At 36.0% G+C, this 20,648-nt stretch overlaps 1 protein-coding gene across 1 annotated transcript; it reads left to right on the top strand.

Moving 5' to 3' along the window:
- Window positions 1-1,919: 1,919 nt before the first annotated feature.
- Window positions 1,920-19,933, top strand: LOC145781048 (uncharacterized). Its single transcript, XM_082592770.1, has 16 exons — window positions 1,920-2,046; window positions 3,231-3,391; window positions 4,184-4,285; window positions 4,717-4,859; window positions 5,417-5,561; window positions 6,517-6,663; window positions 8,416-8,526; window positions 9,557-9,751; window positions 10,313-10,473; window positions 11,226-11,333; window positions 14,868-15,048; window positions 15,333-15,513; window positions 16,322-16,522; window positions 18,713-18,879; window positions 19,243-19,336; window positions 19,688-19,933. Exons 1-16 carry the CDS (start codon window positions 1,974-1,976, stop codon window positions 19,756-19,758), a joined length of 2,241 nt encoding a protein of 746 aa, XP_082448896.1. The 5' UTR covers window positions 1,920-1,973; the 3' UTR covers window positions 19,759-19,933.
- The last annotated feature ends 715 nt before the right edge of the window (window positions 19,934-20,648 follow it).

The following is a 20,648-nucleotide window of genomic DNA, read 5'->3' as shown; positions in this document are numbered from 1 at the left end:
AAGAAGCTTTCCCAGTCCGAGGATAAAGATTCAATCAATCATGTATTGCATGCAAATCACATGTATCCATCTATTTTCTATCATAGCACGCACAAATAAACATTTAGAGAATACATTTTGGATTGCCCGCACCTCAACATTATCAAAATTCAGTTTTGTCCCCACCAGTGAGAGAGGTCGATTCTTTCCTTGCTGCGATTTCAATTAAAGTGGATTTGGGTAGAGTGATTGGGAATGCAAGTTAGCTTCATACTTCACATTAAATCGACTTTAAACACTTAAAATACACAACACCTCCTCCATAAACTTATGACCACCCATAACGAAGGCGTAGTTGGCGTCTTCTCTTTGACCGCCTTAATGTAAGTCCTTGACGCGATGACGTTGATACATTCGCCGGATCCCTATCTTCCGGCGAGACGTGACGTGGACGCAGCTGGTTGATATGACGCCTCCATATTAGACCTCGAAGGTCCACTCGAACCTGTAAACTACGATTCCCATGTCGCTTCATCACGACGGCAGGAACCCAACGAGGACTTCGGGATTGTCTGGGACCAAAGTACAAAGCATAACAAGGATCACCAACATCAAACTTAATTGTTTTCTGGCTTTGTTTCCGAGGCGGAAGACTCGTAGCCTAAAAGTTTTTGTGATCTGAGCTGAGGAAGGAAGGAAGATATCTATTTTAGTGCGTAATTGGCGGTGGTTTAATAACTAATTGTAAGAGTAGCCGTTGGCATTAGGTGTACGGTGAAACTGCATGAAATATTGTGTGGTCGCACTTCTAGGCGGTAGGCTAACGACGATATTCTCAAGCCTGCTTGAAAGCGCGTACCAAACGCTCGTCAGCACCGTTCGTAGCTGGATGGTATGGTGCTCCAGTGATGCGTAGCCTACTATTCCCCTAGCTTTACAATAAAATCTTGAATTCTTCCGAAGAGAACGTAGTGGCATTATTCGAGACAGTGGGGTGCAGGGCCGGATTTAGCTGATGGGGGGCCCGGGGCACTTTTAGATCGGGGGGGCCCCCGTGCAAAAACCATCTTCACGTCTACAGTAGCATCAGTCCAGTACTGCACAGCATTTTGCAGAAACTTTAAAGGCCAAAAGGAAAAAAAAACACAAAATCACATTTTTTCCAAATAGGGGGCCCTTCAAAAGTCGGGGGGCCCGGGGCAACTGCCCCCTCTGCCTCCCCTAATTCCGGGCCTGGTGGGGTGGGGTATCAAAATGGGCAAAATCCTTGTCTAAAAAATCCATAGTAACCGAAGTCGATACGGAAGAAGTTGGGTGAATAGAGTGATACTTAGGCTACTGTAAGCATCTGTAACAATAAGTCAATTAGAAGTAGGACCTAAAAATTAATAGCGTGATCGACATGAATTCGACTTCAAAGCTAACCAAAAATACAAAAGAAAGAAAGAAAAGCCCAGCTCATGGGCGAAACACGGTGTCTATCGCTGTAAATTATTTCTAAAATCGGCGGCCGAGAAACATTAAGCATTTGATACAACTGTAACAATAGCAAATTTAATCGTACACACCATAAAAGAACTAATAGAACTATAATTTTGGAAAAGAGGTGATCTCCTTGAATAGAATTCTTCTTCGGACCTCAACTTTCCACCGCCAATTTTCTTTTAAAAATTTTGCTTTGGTAAAACTTCAACAATAGGCCACTGTGAAAATTGAAAATCACAACGGTAACCCTGCAATCCTGCATGAGAAGTTAAAACAAGAACGTTTTACATTTCTCTGGCGCCGGTATACGAAGTTGCGAGTAATAAGATTTTGTGTTGCATTTAGATTATTAGAAGAATTAAAAATACTTACCATTGGTTATAATGACGTTGCATTACGTCACAAATCGATACATAGTTATATATACTATTTTCTTTCACCTAAAATAGAAATCTGGCGCTGAATTTGACTACCACTGCAACTTTTGCTTTCAACAACACAGCAACAAAATGAATATACCTTGGAGAAATAGCTTAATAGAACTACAATATGTCGTCACAGAAAAAACAAGTATTAAGAACAGTAAGTGTGACTAATCAAAATGGTTTCTTTAAAAAGGCTTTTGTGAGGATTTAGATTGTTTCATTTTTTTCAGTGGCCTATATGAGCAAATAATTTACGCGTATATACAGACTATCAAGAGATGCTTAGTGTGATGCTAGTACTTAGGATGGCCGCGATGGACAACAGAGCAGACAAAGTCAGTTGCCATCATTGGAGAGTAGGCCTACTGTGTTTTGTACAATGAAATGAATACAATAACTGCTAACTATCGCATTATACAGTGAATGCAAAACTAATGTTTTTGTTAGGCAGAGACATGGCCACCTAAAGATACGGCCTAATTTGTCACATTTTGCAGAAATTTCCAGGTTTTTCTAATTTTGGGCGAACGTTTGAATAAATTTTTCTAAAAATTAAATTTTTACGCTTTCTTTATTCTTTTCCCCAAATGACACAATAGGTTTTAACATTCTCACATGTTGAAAAACAAAGAAAATTTGATTTTGTAGATTTTAGTCAGACTGTTAATTTTCAATAACAGTCTGATTTTGCGTTTTTCAACTTACTTTTTCTCATTTGCTACTGCTTCCCCAAGGCAACAAAAAAGTTTTTTGTCGTTAGGAAACCGCAAAAAGTAAAAACATCTCAAAAAATGTCAGTCAAGCAATAGCAGTAGCTGTAATCAAAATCTGCAAAATGTGACAAATCAGGCCGCATCTCCAGGTGGCCATGGCAGAGACTAGAAAATCAAGCCCTTTTTATACATGTAGCTTTAGTCCTAGTTTTGACCAATCAACGACTGCCCATTGAAAAAATAAAGCGCTGGGAGCAACCTATATCTGTAATAGATACAGCATTACACAAAAATGCTTTACTATCAATATTATTCAAACACTCCTAGCCGTGAAAGTATCAATTGATAGGTTTATTTATTCAAACCAAATAATAACAACCATAAGCATAACGCAGCATGCAATCACAATCTTACCTAATTAAACGTCCATCAAATGAAGTAAGTTAGATTGCATCGCACCAGTGAATGACGACTGGCCGCTACAAAGTGATCAAAACAGTCCCTGTCAAAAAGAGTAAGATTTTGGGCGTTTGCAGTGTCCGCTCTTAAAATAACTTGGATTTGGAAACGGGTATTTTTATTGGACTCCACAGTTCTGAAATAAAATGACTTGTTTTCTCATCCTCAGGTAAGGTCGCAAAAGAGCACATACAATGCTTGATAGATTGCATAAACGAATTGTACTCGGATCACAAAAATGCAAAAGAAAAATTAGAAGAATCAGCGATAAGAGCGAATGGACTAAAGCACCGGTATCAGGTCATGGAAAGAGCAGGCAAATTGGAAATGGTTTGTCCCAGAAAGTTGTTTTTTAAATATAAGCTATAGATTTTTGAGTCTAGGTCGGTGATTGATTCGGCGTCTTTTAGCAGTAATTTGTCTGCCAAGCTTAAATGATTCTCTTCATAGTATTGATTGATCGTTATTAACTTAATTACTAGTAATAATTATTGGCTCAAACAACACTCAGAACGAAACGTTTTAGTGACAAAGTCACAACTCAGCTGACAGGACTATAAATTTTACATTGATTCAATGTTTGTTTGCAATAAAATTGAGTTTGTCACCTGCCCAAATGATACGAAGCACACAAGTCATATCATCACTGCCTATCCTCTGTTCAAACCACTCCATAAGGCTATAAAGGTCCAGATTTCCATTTATCAAGATACCAAAATATGACTAACTGACGTGTTCCTTAATATTCAAAGCAACAATACTAAAGAACGAAAACTTATCAATTTACTAAATCTACAGTACAATCGGATCAATAATTCTTTTTGTGAAAATATTTCAAAATGTTACGTGCGTCTTCGTCGTTACGTGGGTCTTCGTGGTTACGTGGGTGTTCGTGGTTACGTGGGTCTTTGTCGTTACGTGGTCTTCGTCATTCCGTGGGTCTTCGTCAATGTTTTCTGCTGGCTTAAGTTGAGTTGTAGGAAATTGATAAACTGCGTAGCCTACTTCAAATAGAGCGCACTTCAATTATCATCAGTAAGGCACACTCCAACTATAAGCATCCATCACATTGCTGTTTAAAGACGAAGCTGTTCAATAAAGAGTGTATGCAATTTCCTGCAGGATAAAACAGCTTCTTTTGCAAAAACGGAAAACAATCTCACGATGGAGAAATTACAAAAAGAACACAATCATCTTGAAAATGATCTAAAAGTAAATAAAGAGGTAAGTCAAGGTGGCTTAATGGTCTTTGGCGGTCTCCAGCAATAGGAAGATATTTGATGAAGTGTTATAAAGTGTCTTTTTTCTTACGTGTGCTATATCCAGTACCGTGCTGAAACATCTTGTTTATCTTTGTATTTTAAACTAGACAACCTCGTTAGCATTATCAAGTTGAGTTACAGGAAGCCAGCTTTTCACCTCTTTTTAACCAGCAAGTCTGACTTGCGTCGTTTCTGAACGGCAATATGATGTAAAAACTGCAATTTTTGTCTTTGGGTTGCAACCAGATGGCTTGAAGCCAATATAAAACAATTTGCAAAGACTCAACGGTAAACGCATGTGATGCCAGAATCAGAAAATAAAATTCCTACCCGAAAACTTAGAAAATAAAACACAAACTTTTCTTTAGTTTGAGTTAACGTGTTATATTTCAGAAAGTGAAAGAAGTGTCCGCTGAAAACAAAAAATTAAGTATATCAGCGGAAACTCAAAAAGAACAAGCGGAAAAACTGTCTGATTGCCTTGGGACTTTCATTTTACAAAAATCAGATAAGCAAATAGTGATCAAACAGACCAGGTAAGTGCGAGTCATATCATTCAGATAAAACTACTCAATGCCAACAGATAAGGATTGGTAGTCAACGTATGAAGTTCCATAGGTTATAGGTAAGCAAAATTAGTTATGTTTGACAAAAATCAAATCTACTTCACCTTTAAAGTTTTCTTCTCGATTTTTTAGTTTTTTATTATTGAAAGCAGGCACTACCTCTTTTGGACGCTTGGTCAATCTCAACAATATGTAGGCTGCCGAGCCCAAAATGTAAAAATTAAACTAATGGTTCGATCAAGTGCTTTCATCTTCAGTTTGTTTTCTGCGTTTAGGGCTTTGTGGTTTTTATTCAAAACAAAATAAATTTTTGAGTTGAACAAACTAGGAAACAAAATAAGTTGTTTATGTTCTTTACAGATAAAAAAGTACGACATAAAACTATACCAATGCAAATTGCCCTTTTTAACAGCGCATGACTAAGCAAACATATGTTATTTCACTAACTTACCTATTTTAATCATTCAGCTTTTGCAAGAAATTATGATCTATATTTCCTAATGTAAAATAATGTTACTTCTGGATAGGTTGGAGACACATGATGTGCAAGAATGCTTGAACTCCATTGCGTATGAATCGGAGGAAATGGCAACAGACTTAGAAGTGTATTGGAGCTATTGTGTGACACAAACCAACGCAATCAATCTGAGAGCAGAATCATGGAAAGAAAAAGTGAGACATATTTTAAGTTGCACTGTTTGTCCTATTGGTTGATTTTTGCTTTTTCTAAGCCTGTGTTGATTGTCTGCAAAAGACTGTTTCAATGTCGCATCAGTAGCCTATCGTCCTTACAAGGCTTAGTTTCAATGGTGTTGCTTTTGTCTAAGGACTGAGATCCAACTTTTTATCAGACCAGAATTATCTTGGCGTATGGGTTCATTTGGTGCTGTTAATTTAATATTTCACTTCGTTACTAGGATTAACCATAAGGTGGTTGACAACATGAAGCTTTCTCACAAAACATTGTATAGGTTAGGCTACACAACACTTCTAAGTTTTTTGCCAAATGGTTTGTAGTATAATCCCCGAAAGAGAATATATGTCTACAGAACCGTATCATCCTGAATGCTTAGAAATGTATTTTGTTAATGGTGGTTATGGTGATCCACGGGTGATGTAACTGAAATGGCACTTCTTGTCTGTCTATTTTTCTTAACCCTACATTACCACTGAAGCAAATCTGCATTTGCTACAGCATTTTTTCGGTCTTTTTGCGACTTTGTTTCAGCATTGCTTTTAATTATTACCCAATGTAACAAATATGCCATAAATTGGAATGGGAGAGATCACATATACCCAAAATGATTTAACCGGCAAAAATAGTGTTGGCTATCGCACCTATAGTAAAAAATTTCTTAAGGGATACATTTTTTTATACAAATATAAATTTTTATTGTTAATTTAAGTACGTGCTTGTCTTACATGCTACCGAAGTTGTTGTTAAACCTTTGTAACTTGAAGTAAACAAGACCCAAAACATATATTTCGTGGTTATTTTTTTAACGAGTAATTTTTCTCTATTTGTTTTTACATTGCTATTTTCTCCTCTACCAAACCATATTGAATCAATTCAACAACTAACAACGTAAATGCAATGTTAACCAGCCCATTTCCTCGTCGTATCTAGATTCGGTTTGCTGACATAGAACTCGCCGACGCTAAAGCAATTTACGATGAGGTAGCCAGCAAAAACTATAACGCCCAAGTGATCAAAAACAACCTAAATAAAATGATTGCAGAAGAGAATGAGAAACTCCAAGGATGTTTACTAAGGGCAAGTATTTATATCCAACAGACTACGTAATGTTTCTCGTAACTATCAGTGCAGGACAAATGGGTGTACCAAATAAAATTGAAGGCATGAAGCTGTAGCCTACTGCACAGTGTCAACAGCTGATGGGGATACATCAGTAGCGTAGCCAGAAATTTTGAAGGGGGGGGGGTGGGGGGTTTGATGACCTACAAAGCCCGACGGCTTGTTTCACCAAGGCGACACCCAGGGGCGGGAGGTCTGGGGGGCCTCTCCCAGAAAATTTTGAAAAAGTACTTTGAATTTGGTGCATTCTGAGAGCATTTTCAACAAAAATGTGGGTATAAATATTCCTGTAAAATGGTGCTGTCCGGTGGCATAGCAAAAGGATAAGATTATGTTTTCTTGGGAATTTTTCGGTAATAGAGCTAAGTATCTATGTTTTCTAGTTGCTAATTCCTGGCTGAGATATTTGAATGTTTGATATTGGCAAAACTCGCTTTTTTAATGCAGTTTCGTTTAAAATTAGGCAAACTTTGTTTTAGAGACATAAAGACTGAAAGCATCATTGTCAATATCGTGACGTCACACGCGTGCCAAATGGGGGGTTGTAACCTCCAACTCTCCCCCCCCCCCGGGCTACGCCACTGGGTACATATTCATTTAATTAACAAACGGAGCAACAACAAATAAAAAATGGTAGCATTAAATAAAACAGCTTTGGGAGAGAGATAATTCTAGAATACCATTCAGTGGTTCTCAACCGGGGGTCCGCGGACCCCAAGGGGTCCGTGAAGCGATTTCAGGGGGTCCGCGAAAGTTTCCGAGTTTTCAGCATGATTGATAAATTACGAAATTTATAAATTGTTTGTGCTTTGTTTATGTATTAGCCTACAGTGATTCTCAAACTGTACGTTGCAACGCACTGGTGCGTCGTTTAAAATTGCAAAGGACTTGGCACAAAGGTTTGGTTTCTTAACTACAAATATCATATAAATGATTTAAACTCTTTAATAAGGCTATGTTCAACTTAATTCTTTTGAGACAGCAGATTATCGATCAATGATTTACTTAGAAATGCAAACGTTAGTCAGCAGTCTATCACCACTCACAGTTTTGCAATGACTGCGATTATAACGAATTAATATTGATTACAAATTAAAAAAGAGAGAAATTCTTTGTAACGGTCGCAAGTATTCTATTGACTTTTGATGAAATTTATAGAAAAACATAAAATGAGCATATGAATTACTGATGTTTGATCCTGTGTGGCGTGTGCCAACATAGCTCATAAGGTAATTTCATCAATCGTCAAGTGCGTTGCGAATTCAGCAAATTCTTCTAAGTGTGTTGCTTCAAAACTTATGAAACATATGATTCCACAAGGAGACGCGATATACCAAAATTTCAAATATAAATTTTCAGGGGTCCGCGACCTCTTTGAAGGCACCAAAAGGGGTCCACCAAGACAACCAAAAGGGGTCCACCAAAAAAAAAAAAAAAAAAAAAACCACCAAGACAAAAAGGTTGAGAACCACTGCGGCATAGATGCTTCATTTCATTCATTTATTATCACCATTTCACGAATATTTGTTTTGTTGTTTTGTTTTGTTTTCTGACGAGGGCAGAAAGTCTTGCCGAAAACTTTCGTACTTAATACATTAAATAACGGTGTATAAAATTATTTAATACAAAAAATTTGAGTTACTTAAGCAGTACACAACATTTCGAATTACTGAAGCAATTGGCTATATCCAACCTCATATGGTTTTGTAGGCCGAAAAATATGAAAGAATAACCAAGATTAGAAAAATTGATTTCGAACAATCTAAAATAGATGTTGCCTTGCTTCAAGACGAAATTGAACAAGCAAAGCAAACTTTTGAGGTGAGTCAACAAGCTTTACAATTTCATTTATACTTTATAACAGGGGTGGGTAACCTTTTCGGCTTAAATAATAGCCGGCAGTAGTTTTCCCTCCCCTACTTTATAGTAAATAGAAACCACACATTCCCATACCAAGCATTGGTGATCATACAGTCACCTGACAAGCTGAATGGTTTAATACAAATGTACTATTTTAAATATTTGATGCATCATCGTATAGCTTAGTTTAGTTACAGACATTCTAAAAGAAATATAGCTTACAGTAGCTGTCATCATTATCATCATCATCAGTTCAGTCGACTTCGGTTACTCTGTAAATCATCTCCACACCTCTCGATTCCTTACAACCTCATTTGGCTCTTTCATGGCCATCCCGCAGTTATTTGTCACTGAATCAAGTTATCTTGGGACCGCCTCTTCCTCAGCTGACCAAACTAAGCATAATATGTTTTTCCAGTGTTGTGCTTCTTACTATGTGGCCAAAATATGAAAGTTTCTGCTGAATGATTTTAGCTTCTAAAGATTTTAAGCTTCGAAGAGAATACCTGTAGAGTAGGTTATTAAATGAAAAGTTTATATATTTACCAGGTTTCTTTATATACAGTGGGTTTTTCTAAAAAGTGTCTTAATTAAGAGCCTGGGGATATCATTGGTACCGGGACCAAAATATCCTCTTAGCAAACCTGCTGAGGCATGAAATAGTACTGTGGCAATTGACTAGTAGACCGTATGGTCGTCTCGTTGTTTCTCTGTCGGTAGGGGAACTTGGGTAACGTTTGCATTGTGTATATTATACTTGCATATTTCAAATATGTATTATGTTCCTGTTACTGACAAATAAACCATTGATTGATTGATTGAGACATGAAATTAAAATCTTCAAGCACTGGGCAACATACCACCCTGTTGCAAATGTTACTTCCTCGGTAGTCTGATATAAATGTTAAAAAATACATGAATAAAAAAGTAAGAAAATGTCTTCCTTGTTAGGTTGCAGCAAACACTCCAGTAAACCAAATTTTATATTTAGAAAAAATCACTTGACCAAGCCAATCGACACAAAGACGTTTTGACTGACGTCGATTTCAATGAGGAAATGCAGGAGAAATTGATCTCGGAGAGGGCGTCGATCAACAGCGAGAAAGTTGCCAAGAAAGATTTTTTATATTCAGTCAAGACTGAAACACAGAGTGAAAAGATTTGTACAAGCAGGGCCAATCAAATGGTGGCTTACCATAGTTCAATTTTTTGAAGATGGCCACTCCTTTATTTCAATTTGCAGCATTTCAAGGAATCAAATTACTGAAATTTGGTTAAATAGTTTTACAGATGATACAGTGGTTTAGGCTTCTAACGTTCAACTTCCTCAGTAGTAGCGTAACCACGGTAGGCTACATCATTTGAGTGTTTCAAATGTGGAGTCAGTCTGGAAAATGTTTTAAGGGGTATGTGCAAATATGTTCAGGAAAAAGCACAGACACTCAAGAAATGACTGTAAAAATGACTGACATGCGGCCTGCGAGTCAACTACTAATCTCAGATTTGCAATATCTTACGATTCTTAGGTTTATGCGTAAATCACTTTGTTTCCTTTGCGTTGCCCCACCTTTCAAAACTAGACGGCCAATATTTTCGTCAATTCTCTTGAGATACTTTTGATTAAGTTCAGGCGGTTGTTTGTTATAGGCTACCTTGATGCTATCAATGAAGAAAAACCTATCAAACAAACCTCATTGGATGAAAAGCCATCAATCATGAGCAGAAAAATTTAACTGCTGTTTTTTAGATGGTAACTGCGATGAACAAATTGGTCGCAGCAAGGTCCAACAGAATGCGATACAAAGAGAAGTTAATCATGAAAGCTGACGCTCGATCAACAATGAAAAAGATCTACGCAAAGACCTTGAGGCGGTACCGACAACACCTTCAATACGAAGTGGAACAAAGGTTTTATTTTGAACAGTACCGTAAACGTTAAATATGATTACAAAACCAAGCACAAACTACCCTACACAGCCTAAGCACACATTGCAGCCTAAAGTTGACTAACCAGTTTCGTGTTTATTCTGAACTGGATAATTTTGTAACCAACAATAATAATTCATTATTATTATTAGAACATTTTGATTTTGTTACAAAGTTTGAAAGGCAAATTTACAAATTAAAGACAAATACAAAACTTTATAGACTTAGTTGTGTACATAAATCGATAAAACGTGGAAAGAAATGTCTTTCACCTTTTTGAGCACTCATTGTTTACACTTGCCCTTCCACAACTATTATTGCAGCAGCTTTCTCACTCTTTTCTCATTCTCCTCACTTACTCACTCTCAGTTGGTGCTGTGACTGGCTTAAGCTATGATGAGCTGCCACAATAACATTACAAGCCAATGATGTTTTAAATCTCTGAAGATGCTAATTCAAATTTATTTGGAAACCTTCTCTTGGTCTATATCTAACGTTTTTCAAATTGTCTTTCTTTTCATCCATCGGGCTTCCATTCTTTTTTCAGCCAATATGCTTTAATAAATTTCATATACGATAGTTGAAGATGCTTGATTCTGTCTGAGTTTTTTTTTTTTTTTTTTAATATAGGCTTCCGTTGGTTCGTTTGTAAACGCAAAAAGTATCTTTTTATACACACAATTGAACAAGGTACAGTTTTTTGCAGCATTGAAAACAGTTTTTATCTCTATCAGAATAAAAGCAGAAGAAGACCTGGAAATCTCAATAGAAATGTTCAAAATGTTTGAAAAAGAAATGGAGCAATTCCGGCGAGACTCCCGAGGTCTTAGTCTGGGAAACAGGTTAGTGACAACCGAGAAAACAATATTTGTCGTTTTATCATTGACTCAACGTCTGCAAACGTTGAATTAATGTAAACAGGAAGAGCTTTTTTGTCTGGGAAACAACTTGTTTAACCATCAGCTGATAAAAACTACAAAAAAAGAAGATAAAAGATAAAATATATTAAACATTATGAAAAGTTATGATATTGAGTAACAAAATAGCATTGTAAGAACATTTAATAGATTTTGGAGAAGGGGAATTTTGGTCACAAGCCCTTCAAAGAATGAATGATAATATTGTTTTTTTATTATAATTTTTTTTTTAATAAGCAAATTTTTATCAAACTAGAACAGTGAGGTGCTGCTTTTCAATAATGCAAACCTGTTTCGACTCCCAGGTTAAGCTAGCTGCTCATCAACACCACTCACCACTGACCAGGCTATAAACACTTAGGCGGCGTATAGTTGCTGAATAAAAATGGCAAAGAGTGAAGAACTAGCCACTTGACTCTCGTTAGTGCCGAAGGCTTAGTATAATGAAAACCTTATTTTCTCATACCTCGATGCTTGGATCAAGTATGAGATTCACCTTTACCTTTACTTAGTATACCGGTAGTCTATGATGAGAACCATCTTCTTGTTTCCCACAGTTTAATAACTAAATATAGGATATTTACCTTGACCCGACATACGCTCAAACTGTCACCAGACTCACCAACCTTCCTTTGGTCACTCAAAGCGTTGTCAATAAATAAATTGAAATACCAATACTTTAGTTGTCATTGAAGATATAGTTTTAATTTTGAATTCAATTTTAACAAAAGATTTATCCTCCACAGCAGGGGTCGGCAAACTGCGGCCCGCGGGCCAAATGCGGCCGCGGACAAACTTTTTGCGGCCCTCGAACGATCTTACTTTTAGTGCATAAACTAAAGTTTCATCATTATCTACGCATGAATTTATTTTACATCATAACAAAAAGCCTTTTAACATGTGTCCCGACATTACTCGGTAACTCCTATGTACGCTACAAAATCTCTCAAAATTGAAAAATGAATTACGCGAAGAATAAACTTCGCACTCGCCTGTCAGATCGTCATTTGAATGACGTATTGCAAATATCATCAACAAAGTTGCCAGTTGATTTAAACACCTTGGCCATGACACAGAAACAAGCAAACAACATCATCCTTCACATTGATAAATGATAAGATAAGGTTTTAAACCTTTTAAATGCTCAACATCAAAATATCAAATTTATAGTTGAAAAATCTGATGACACTATTGCCTTTTTAGATGTTGAAGTAAAAATAAATTATGACTCGTTTGACACACAAATCTGGAGAAAACCCACCAACACTGGCCTACTTTTAAATTACAACGCTTTTTGCCCAAATAAGTGGAAATCTGGATTAATCTTATGTCTTTTATCTCGTGCCCGTTTGGTTTGCTCGACGGACTTATTGTTCCACAATGAAACTAACAAGTTGAAAAATATGCTACTTTTAAATGGATACACGTCATACTTTCTTCATAAGATATTAAAAGCTTTTTTGGATACGAAACCGAAAGATAAACCCGAAGAAGACGATTTTAGCAACTTTTTTGATGTACCATTCTTGGGAAAAGATTCGGTAAGATTTTCAAAAAATCTGGCTAAAATTGTCAAAAAGAAATTTGATTGTGACATTTACCCTGTATATAGAACGTTCAAAGTAGGGAGATATTTCCAGCTGAAGTCGCTTACGCCCTTTGCTCTATGTTCTAATGTCGTTTATAAATTCAGTTGTTTGCGTGATGCAAGCCTGACATACATCGGTATGTCAACAAGACATTTATCGACTAGAGCTGGGGAACACCTCAATTTGAATTCTGTACAGAAAAGCGCAATTAAAGATCACATTTTCTCATGTACAATGTCAAAACAACGTTTCTATCAAGCAATTTGAGATCATGTCCAGAGGCAGGTCTGAGTATCAGACTAAGATCTTGGAAGCCTTGTACATAAAACGTCACAATCCACTTTTGAACAGACAATTGTATGCTTGCGGCTCGTCTTTCTTGCTCTCCGTATTTTAAAATTAGTTTTTTCGCACCTTGCCTTTCTACCATATCATGTGATCTGTTTAACACTTTTTGATGCAGTTACCTTTGATTCTCGTGGAGCCTATATCGTTGAGTTTGAGCTAGTCAGAAGTACTGTGCAGTTTTTGTCTTTTCCTGTTTATAGATTTAGTTAACCATTGTATTTTATTCAGATGTAGTTAAGTTGTTGTATATTATTCCTGAAGAGGACATCTTGTGATGTCGAAAACGTTCGATATTTAATTGTTGCGTAGTTTTGTGTTTTTTGTAAATATAATAATATTTAAATATTTTAAACTTGATAACGTTGCTTGGCTTCGTATGCCTATGGTTCAAATGATAAGTAAATAAAAACCATGCATTGCGTTTTAATACGTGTTTGATAATAAATATGAAACGGCAACAAACACGTCTCACTGTGCAATAGACACAGGAATAGGAGTTGCAGGTGCGCCATGATTTTAAGGATAATGTGGCGATTGTTTATAGGTTGAAATTTATGCGGCCCGCACGTTACCGGAAGTTTGTAGATTTGGCCCAGTAGTACAGAAAGTTTGCCGACCCCTGCTCCACAGTAACGTTTACAAAAACCTAGGCTTTCCAACAAAAAGGATTTTTGACCCAAAAGTACTCGAAGAGACAAAAAAGGCAAAATTTGTCAACACGTTGTTGGAGCAAGCCCCGTTTAATTCTTTATCATTTTTCAAACTCTCGTTTTTGAAACTGTTACACAGTTTATGAGATTTATTTTAAATTGAAATTTGATGGCCCCATTTTTTTTGATCTGTCACTATTTATAACTACAGTGCTAATATTGATAATTCTGCCACATATATACGTTGAATGGGTTTTGGAATTAGTTTCAAGCTGATCCTTGAAACTAAGCCGGGCTCATTTGGGCCTGATATACAAAAGATTTAGAAACTTTTCGTATAAATCAGCTTGTCTTTGCCAATTTCATATATTTAGAAAATGTAACTTTTCGATCTAATTTGGGCTATAAATAAATCTTCTAGTTCAGTCCTAAACCATAGAGCCAGTTTGTAACTCCTAAGTAAGCTTGCTTGGTTGTGCGAATTTTTATCCTCGAACTGAGAAAGCTTCTTTGAAAGCTTTATCCTGGTAGTTTCGCATACTTGTAGAGGCTCCTGATGCAGGCCCGGACACCGAGTTTGACAGAGTGAAGTTTCCGATTGTTAAAGTGTTGTTGATTGTGAATTATTCCATCTCCAAGATGCCGCTGAATTGAGAGCAGCCCCAATATGCATTGTTTAAGCACACACCCCGAGAGTCGAACCAGCGATCTTGATATTACAATTTCTTGGTTCAGGCGGGCGCTTGACTGATTGATCTGGACGGAACTATTTAAAAACATTGTGAGAGAATTGAATGACATGGTACTAAAATTAATTTAACTAATATCTTTTCGATAAATTAGTTTTAATAAATTTTGTGACGTTTTTGTAGGTTCACATGGGAAGCTTTTGAGAAACAAAAACAAATGTTACAACAAGAATTGATCGAAGCAAAAGTAAAAGTTTGGAAACTTCAATTCAGCTTCAATGCGAAGTTTGAAAAGTATAGCGTGTATAAGGATTCATACTTGGCTGAGATCAAAATTTTAGATGAACGTATTGCTGTGCAAAAGGTGAGCTTACAGATATTTACTAATCAAAACTTCTGAAACTTTTCAGAAAGTTCTGTTGCTGAATAAAAATTTCACTTATAATTTTACAATTTTTTTGCAAACGTAAAAGTATAAAGTAAGCTCTTGCCAATGGTCCAACTATAAATGGTCCAACTACAATTTCAACGTCTGCAGACGTTGAATCAATGTAAAAATGACGGATTCTGAGGTCTGGGCTATTTTCAGAAAAGTTAAAAAATATAGAAAGCTTTTTGTTTAAGAACTAAATTTCATTTTATACGCAGGAGAAATTGAATCAATTGGAATTGATCAAAAGTGAATTGGAGCCAAGATATGACCACATAAGAAGCGAATGCCTTCGTATAGAAAACGAACAAGATGAGATGTCACAGCGCTTTGCCCTTCAAAATAATAGACGCGATCGTTTGCTCACGGAAAATATTCGCTTGAGAAGAAAATTGCAAGGTATGGTCCCTAGATATGTCGAAAAACTGATAATAATAATATAAAAACGTTTTAAATCCTCGTAAATTAGTTACACAACACGGCAGAAGTATTTTTAACAGGAAATAAATTGCTTTGATAAAGAGCCAGAGCAAGAAAATATTTTTTCTTTGGGTTTTCGAAAGTGCCATAAACATGTAGCTTAAAAGTGACTCCATCGTTCTCAATGACAAACATGCTTTTTATAACAAACATGACAAACATGCTTAAACAAAGTTTCTGTCGGCTCGTTGAAACTACTTTCATTCACACGAAAACAAAATACTTAGTTTTGCAAATCAATAAACAGTTTGCTAAGAGAAAGTGGTTCATTGCTTTTTGCTGTCTCTCTAAGAGCTTGTTGTCAAAATGAAGTTGGCTTAACCGCAGTAAGGTTAAAAATGACTAATCAGAAAACAAATTAATAAGCTTTGAACCAACCAAAGTTTAGTAATTTTAGAGTGAAATGAAACTGAAACTACTCAACTCTTAATGAAACTAATCCACTTTAATTGGTATATTTTTTTTTCAACTACTCTAATTCTTTTGAATCATTAATTTTAACAAATGAAATAGCTTCTGTTAATATCAGATGTATTTAATAAACTTGATGATAAAATATAAATAAAGTAATTATATATGCTTTAAAACGACTAAAAAATATCTTTTAAACAATTTAATAAAGTAACTATTGAGCAATAAGTAAAACACAAATTTTACAGTTAATTTAAAGCCGCAAAAAGGAGTCATTCTAAATTTAATAATAATAAAAGAAAATCAATGAATCCAGGTCAAACAACAAATGAAAAATCACTACAACCTCAACTGGATGCAATCAGAAGAACTATTGTCATTCACATAGAAAGATGCGGTCGCGAATTGAAAAGCAGTGGGATTGATATCTGTATGAAAATGAAGAGAATGGAAATTTTGACAATGGAAAATCAAACCTTGACAGACGAATCCATACATTTAAAAGAAGAAGTCGATTGTAAGAACAAGTAGTAGGCCTAGAAGAATGAATTCGCTTAATTCATCACCTCAAGGAAATTAGGAAAGAAGTGGCAAATAAGGCGAACTTACGAAATATGCAAACAAGCCACAACGACAAAAATTTTGTCGGACCAACAAACATGACGAATTAGAAAAACTGACGAAATAGACGAATTCTATTGTATGAGGTTATTTTTCAATTATAATGAAATTAAATAACATATTTAAATAAGAACTTACTGAAATCCCCACTTTGGGGGGAAACATAATAGCAAGGTTGCTTTAGCAATACCCTATAATCTTTCATTTACTAGAATTTGCTCTGTTTGATGTTGAATTTGACATTGAATACTCTTTCTGTGGTCTGCCTACCGATAGCATTTGCATGTAACTTCATCTTATTAACATTAGGCACAATTAGCGTGTAGGCTACTATTAATATTATGATCAACAAGAAAACTTGCACGTTATGTTTGGCTTGCTTTTGTGTTGAAGCAGTCATACAGTATGGCATACCTAATTCTAAGGAATTTTTATCACTGCACATATTCTTAAAAAGTGGCTATATAATGCCATAAAGCATGAAAACTATGGAATTGCAAATTTAAGCAAAAGAGGCTTTTCCTGTTACCTCGCTATTGGTTTTGCTTGCTATACAGGCTACTGAACAAAATCTACTTTTTTTGTGTAATTGAGAAGAGGCGGTTCCAGTCAAGTTACATTTTGGTAAGTAAAAATAAAACAGATGAAAAATATTAAAAAATACTTGAATTTATTTTTGAAGCCAGTCAAAGCGTTTGATTTGCATAATTGTGGACACGACGAGTGGCTTCCTTGCCTTCCCGTTCACTAAACCTAAATCTTCAACCACACCGGGTGTAAGCCTGGATACGACAAACAAAAAAACCGTTTGCATAATTAAAATCGCTTTTCATGTGATGTCACATCGGAAACAAGTTTGAAAAGCATAAAAAAGGTTTACAGCAGAATAACTATAAGCTGGTTATCAAGAAACCGATGTCATGGCAATGTACATTGTATATTATATTACGCAAGAAAAAAGAAATTAAAATTTTGTGTTAAATTGTTTTTGTTTCGTCTGAAATCGCACCTTTGTCATTATTATGAGAAACTTTGCAAACCACTCTTGCTTCCCTGCTTTTAGCGCTTTTTTTAAACTTTGCGATCTTTATCGTCCATCTCCCTTAAAATAGCAGGTTTGGGTTATATTCAGAGAGCGATGGCATATGCTATCCATGTTGATTTGCAAGCAGTCTCTGATAGTTTGACGAAATCGGCAAACTAGCGATTGTCTGCAAGTGGTCATTGCGAACACTCATTTTCACTGAGTAAATGACCTGATAAAAGCCCAGACCGACATCATTGCATGATAAATCAGACAACTTCAAACGAAACCTATTTTACACCGGTTAGTTTTTTGAAAAAAATGAAACTAGCAACATAAAAGAAACATGCTTTGTGTTTTGTATTATTTTGTTGTTTATTATTCCCCAAAAAACACTTATTTTATCACTGCGCAGTGCGCATTTTGCAATTTATCACTGCACAAAATGTTATCACTGCGCCTTATAGGCTTAGAATTAGGTATGCATCAGGGGGTAACCTTATTAAAATGGAGCATACTGGAAACTTTGCACGAATAACGAAATGCAATTTAATGCCTTGTTACCGAGGTTTCAGTAGCTGTGGCAGAATTTCGTCATGTTAAAGTGGCTTCCAAAATTGGACGGTTGTCTCTTATAACCTGTTCTGATTGGTTGGCGGTGTCATTGTAGTCATTGGCATCTGGCAGAATTACTTCACGTTAAAATGGCTCCCTTACCGTTTACTCTAGCGCAGCAATTCTTACCATTTTTGTGAACAACGATACTTTTTAAAGAGTAACAAAGCTGCAAATCCATAAACGTTTAAACGTAACTCTGAGTGAAAAATTTCAAAGTTTTTCCTTTAATATTTTTAATTTATTGCTAAATTTCGATACTTTTTCCTGCACCAATGCAACTTCGGATCTTTTAGGACCATGATTACCTTAAAAACTTTCCACAGATCATTATTGGAATCATGAGTTTCGGCTATAGAACCATCACAGATGAATGAAACATATATTGACTTTATGCAGTTGAATAGGTTATTTAGACTTTTGATTTTCTGTTAATTCTTTCATTAGATTACAGCAAAGAGTTGAAACTAGTTCATGCATACCTGATCAAACAAACCAAAAAGTTGTTGCATATTCGGTGTGACCTAGTCCAAGCAGTTTGGAAAGAATCGGAGATTACTAAGAATGCCACGATTATTTATGGGACAAATTTAAACGAATTGATCAACATCCGGGTAATTTTTTAATTTTAAATTTAATTACAGTGTTTGAAAAAAAAATAGCTTAAGTATTTAGGGATATTCCAGAATATATCCAAGATTACGTATATTTATCCACGTTCAGACCATCCTGAAAATGATTGTTAGCAAATTTTTTTTTTTTTAAGGACCAAGTTTTATGCTTAACATCTTTTGCAATTTGAAAAATATCAATGTATTAATAAATTCGTTTTGGCCAGTTTAGCGCAATGAGTTGATTTTAATAATCATGCATTAAAATAAAAAAACTTTACAGCAATCGTGTGAATTGAATCTCTTATTCTGTCATAACTCGGCTTAGAACAAAACTTATTTCTGAACGAACTGTTTTTTCTTCAGGGATACATAGACAGACGGAAGCGAAAGCTCGGATACGCCACCCAGCGATTGTGCGACATAATTAATAACTCACCTGACTACAATACACTTGCAAGTAAGCGATGAAGAAGTTGGTGTCGCTCTCGTAACTGCCACTAAATGTAGAACTTTTGTTTTGGGACAGAGTGACTAGTTAAATAATGTTGTGGTTAATTGTAATAATAATGTTTGATTTTTTTATAGCGCTGTAGCCATTGCAGAACGCGTTGCTCTACAACGCTTTGCAAAGCAGACAGTGTGAAATCAACGAAAATATCATAAGATTAAAAGCACCAAGATTTTTATTTTTAAATATTTAATTTTAATTTTAGGTTACGATATCGTGAATGTAGTTTTTATGAAGTTTACCCAGCTATTCAATCACACCAATGATTGTTAAATAAACCTGTTACTGTGATTGTTTCAGAAACAAGAAAATCAACCAAAAAGAGATTTTCGGATAGTGATGGCCAGGTGCAAAAGCGCCGTGGATCCTGAAGGCTAAATTGAAGTGCTCTTCAACGGAAAGCGACTTTCGTCTCAGTCATCCCGAGTTACATAGCAAAGAAAATATTTATTAAAAAGTTTAATTATTGTCAAGTATTTCATATTTATCAACAGGATAATTTTTTGAAAAAAAATAAAAATATCACTATAAATGGCCTATGAGTTGCCCACACAGCAACTTAAAGTCAGACGTTTGCAGTTCTGACTGATTCTCATTTCATCGCCGTGATCCAGTGACACCGTGAACGTGACCTGGCAACCCTTCGGTCGATTCATACTTCAAAGCATACTTCAAAGACAAAAGTAACAATAATTCTGACAATTACAATTACGAAACACGCGATTATTGGCAAACGTCACAGTTTTTTGTTGGCTTTGTTGGTTAGTTTTTGGTTTTGAATCTTTTATCCTCGAACTGACAAAGCCTTGATTGGTTATTCCTGGTAGTTTCGCATATTGTAGAGGCTCTTGACACAAGGCCGGTTACCGAGATTTGCAAAGTGAAGTTTTCCGATTGTTGAAGTGTTGTTGTCGGAGAATTATTCCATTCACTAGGTGCCGCTGAATGGAGAGCAGTCCTGAAATATTCCATGAAGCTTTTTCAAGGATCTCAAAGCTGATTCATAATAATAAATTGCATGCTGAAATGAGAAATAGGCATGCGAACAGGGGCGTTGACAGGGGGGTCTAGGTGGTACTTTTGGACCCGGGCCCGGAATATTTAGGGGGCCCGGATTTAAAAGATTCCCCGCGACTTCAAACATTATCAAGATCTTGGTTCGACTCTCGGGGTGTGCGCTTGAGCAACGCATTTCAGGACTGCTCTCCATTCAGCGGCACCTAGTGAATGGAATAATTTCTCGGCAACAAGACTTCAACAA

This window comes from Aplidium turbinatum, chromosome 12 (genome assembly GCF_918807975.1).
Source record: "Aplidium turbinatum chromosome 12, kaAplTurb1.1, whole genome shotgun sequence".
NCBI lineage: Eukaryota > Metazoa > Chordata > Ascidiacea > Aplousobranchia > Polyclinidae > Aplidium > Aplidium turbinatum.
This window is presented reverse-complemented; position numbering and strand designations above follow the sequence as displayed.

What these genes read in the sequence shown, in the direction of transcription:
- LOC145781048 (XM_082592770.1), top strand. Translation starts at nt 1,974, where the DNA reads ATGAATATACCTTGGAGAAATAGCTTAATAGAACTACAATATGTCGTC. An exon ending in GGTCTTAGTCTGGGAAACAG is followed by an intron (nt 11,334 to 14,867) that starts GTTAGTGACAAC and finishes ACGTTTTTGTAG; the next exon opens with GTTCACATGGGAAGCTTTTG. An exon ending in CTTGAGAAGAAAATTGCAAG is followed by an intron (nt 15,514 to 16,321) that starts GTATGGTCCCTA and finishes CAATGAATCCAG; the next exon opens with GTCAAACAACAAATGAAAAA.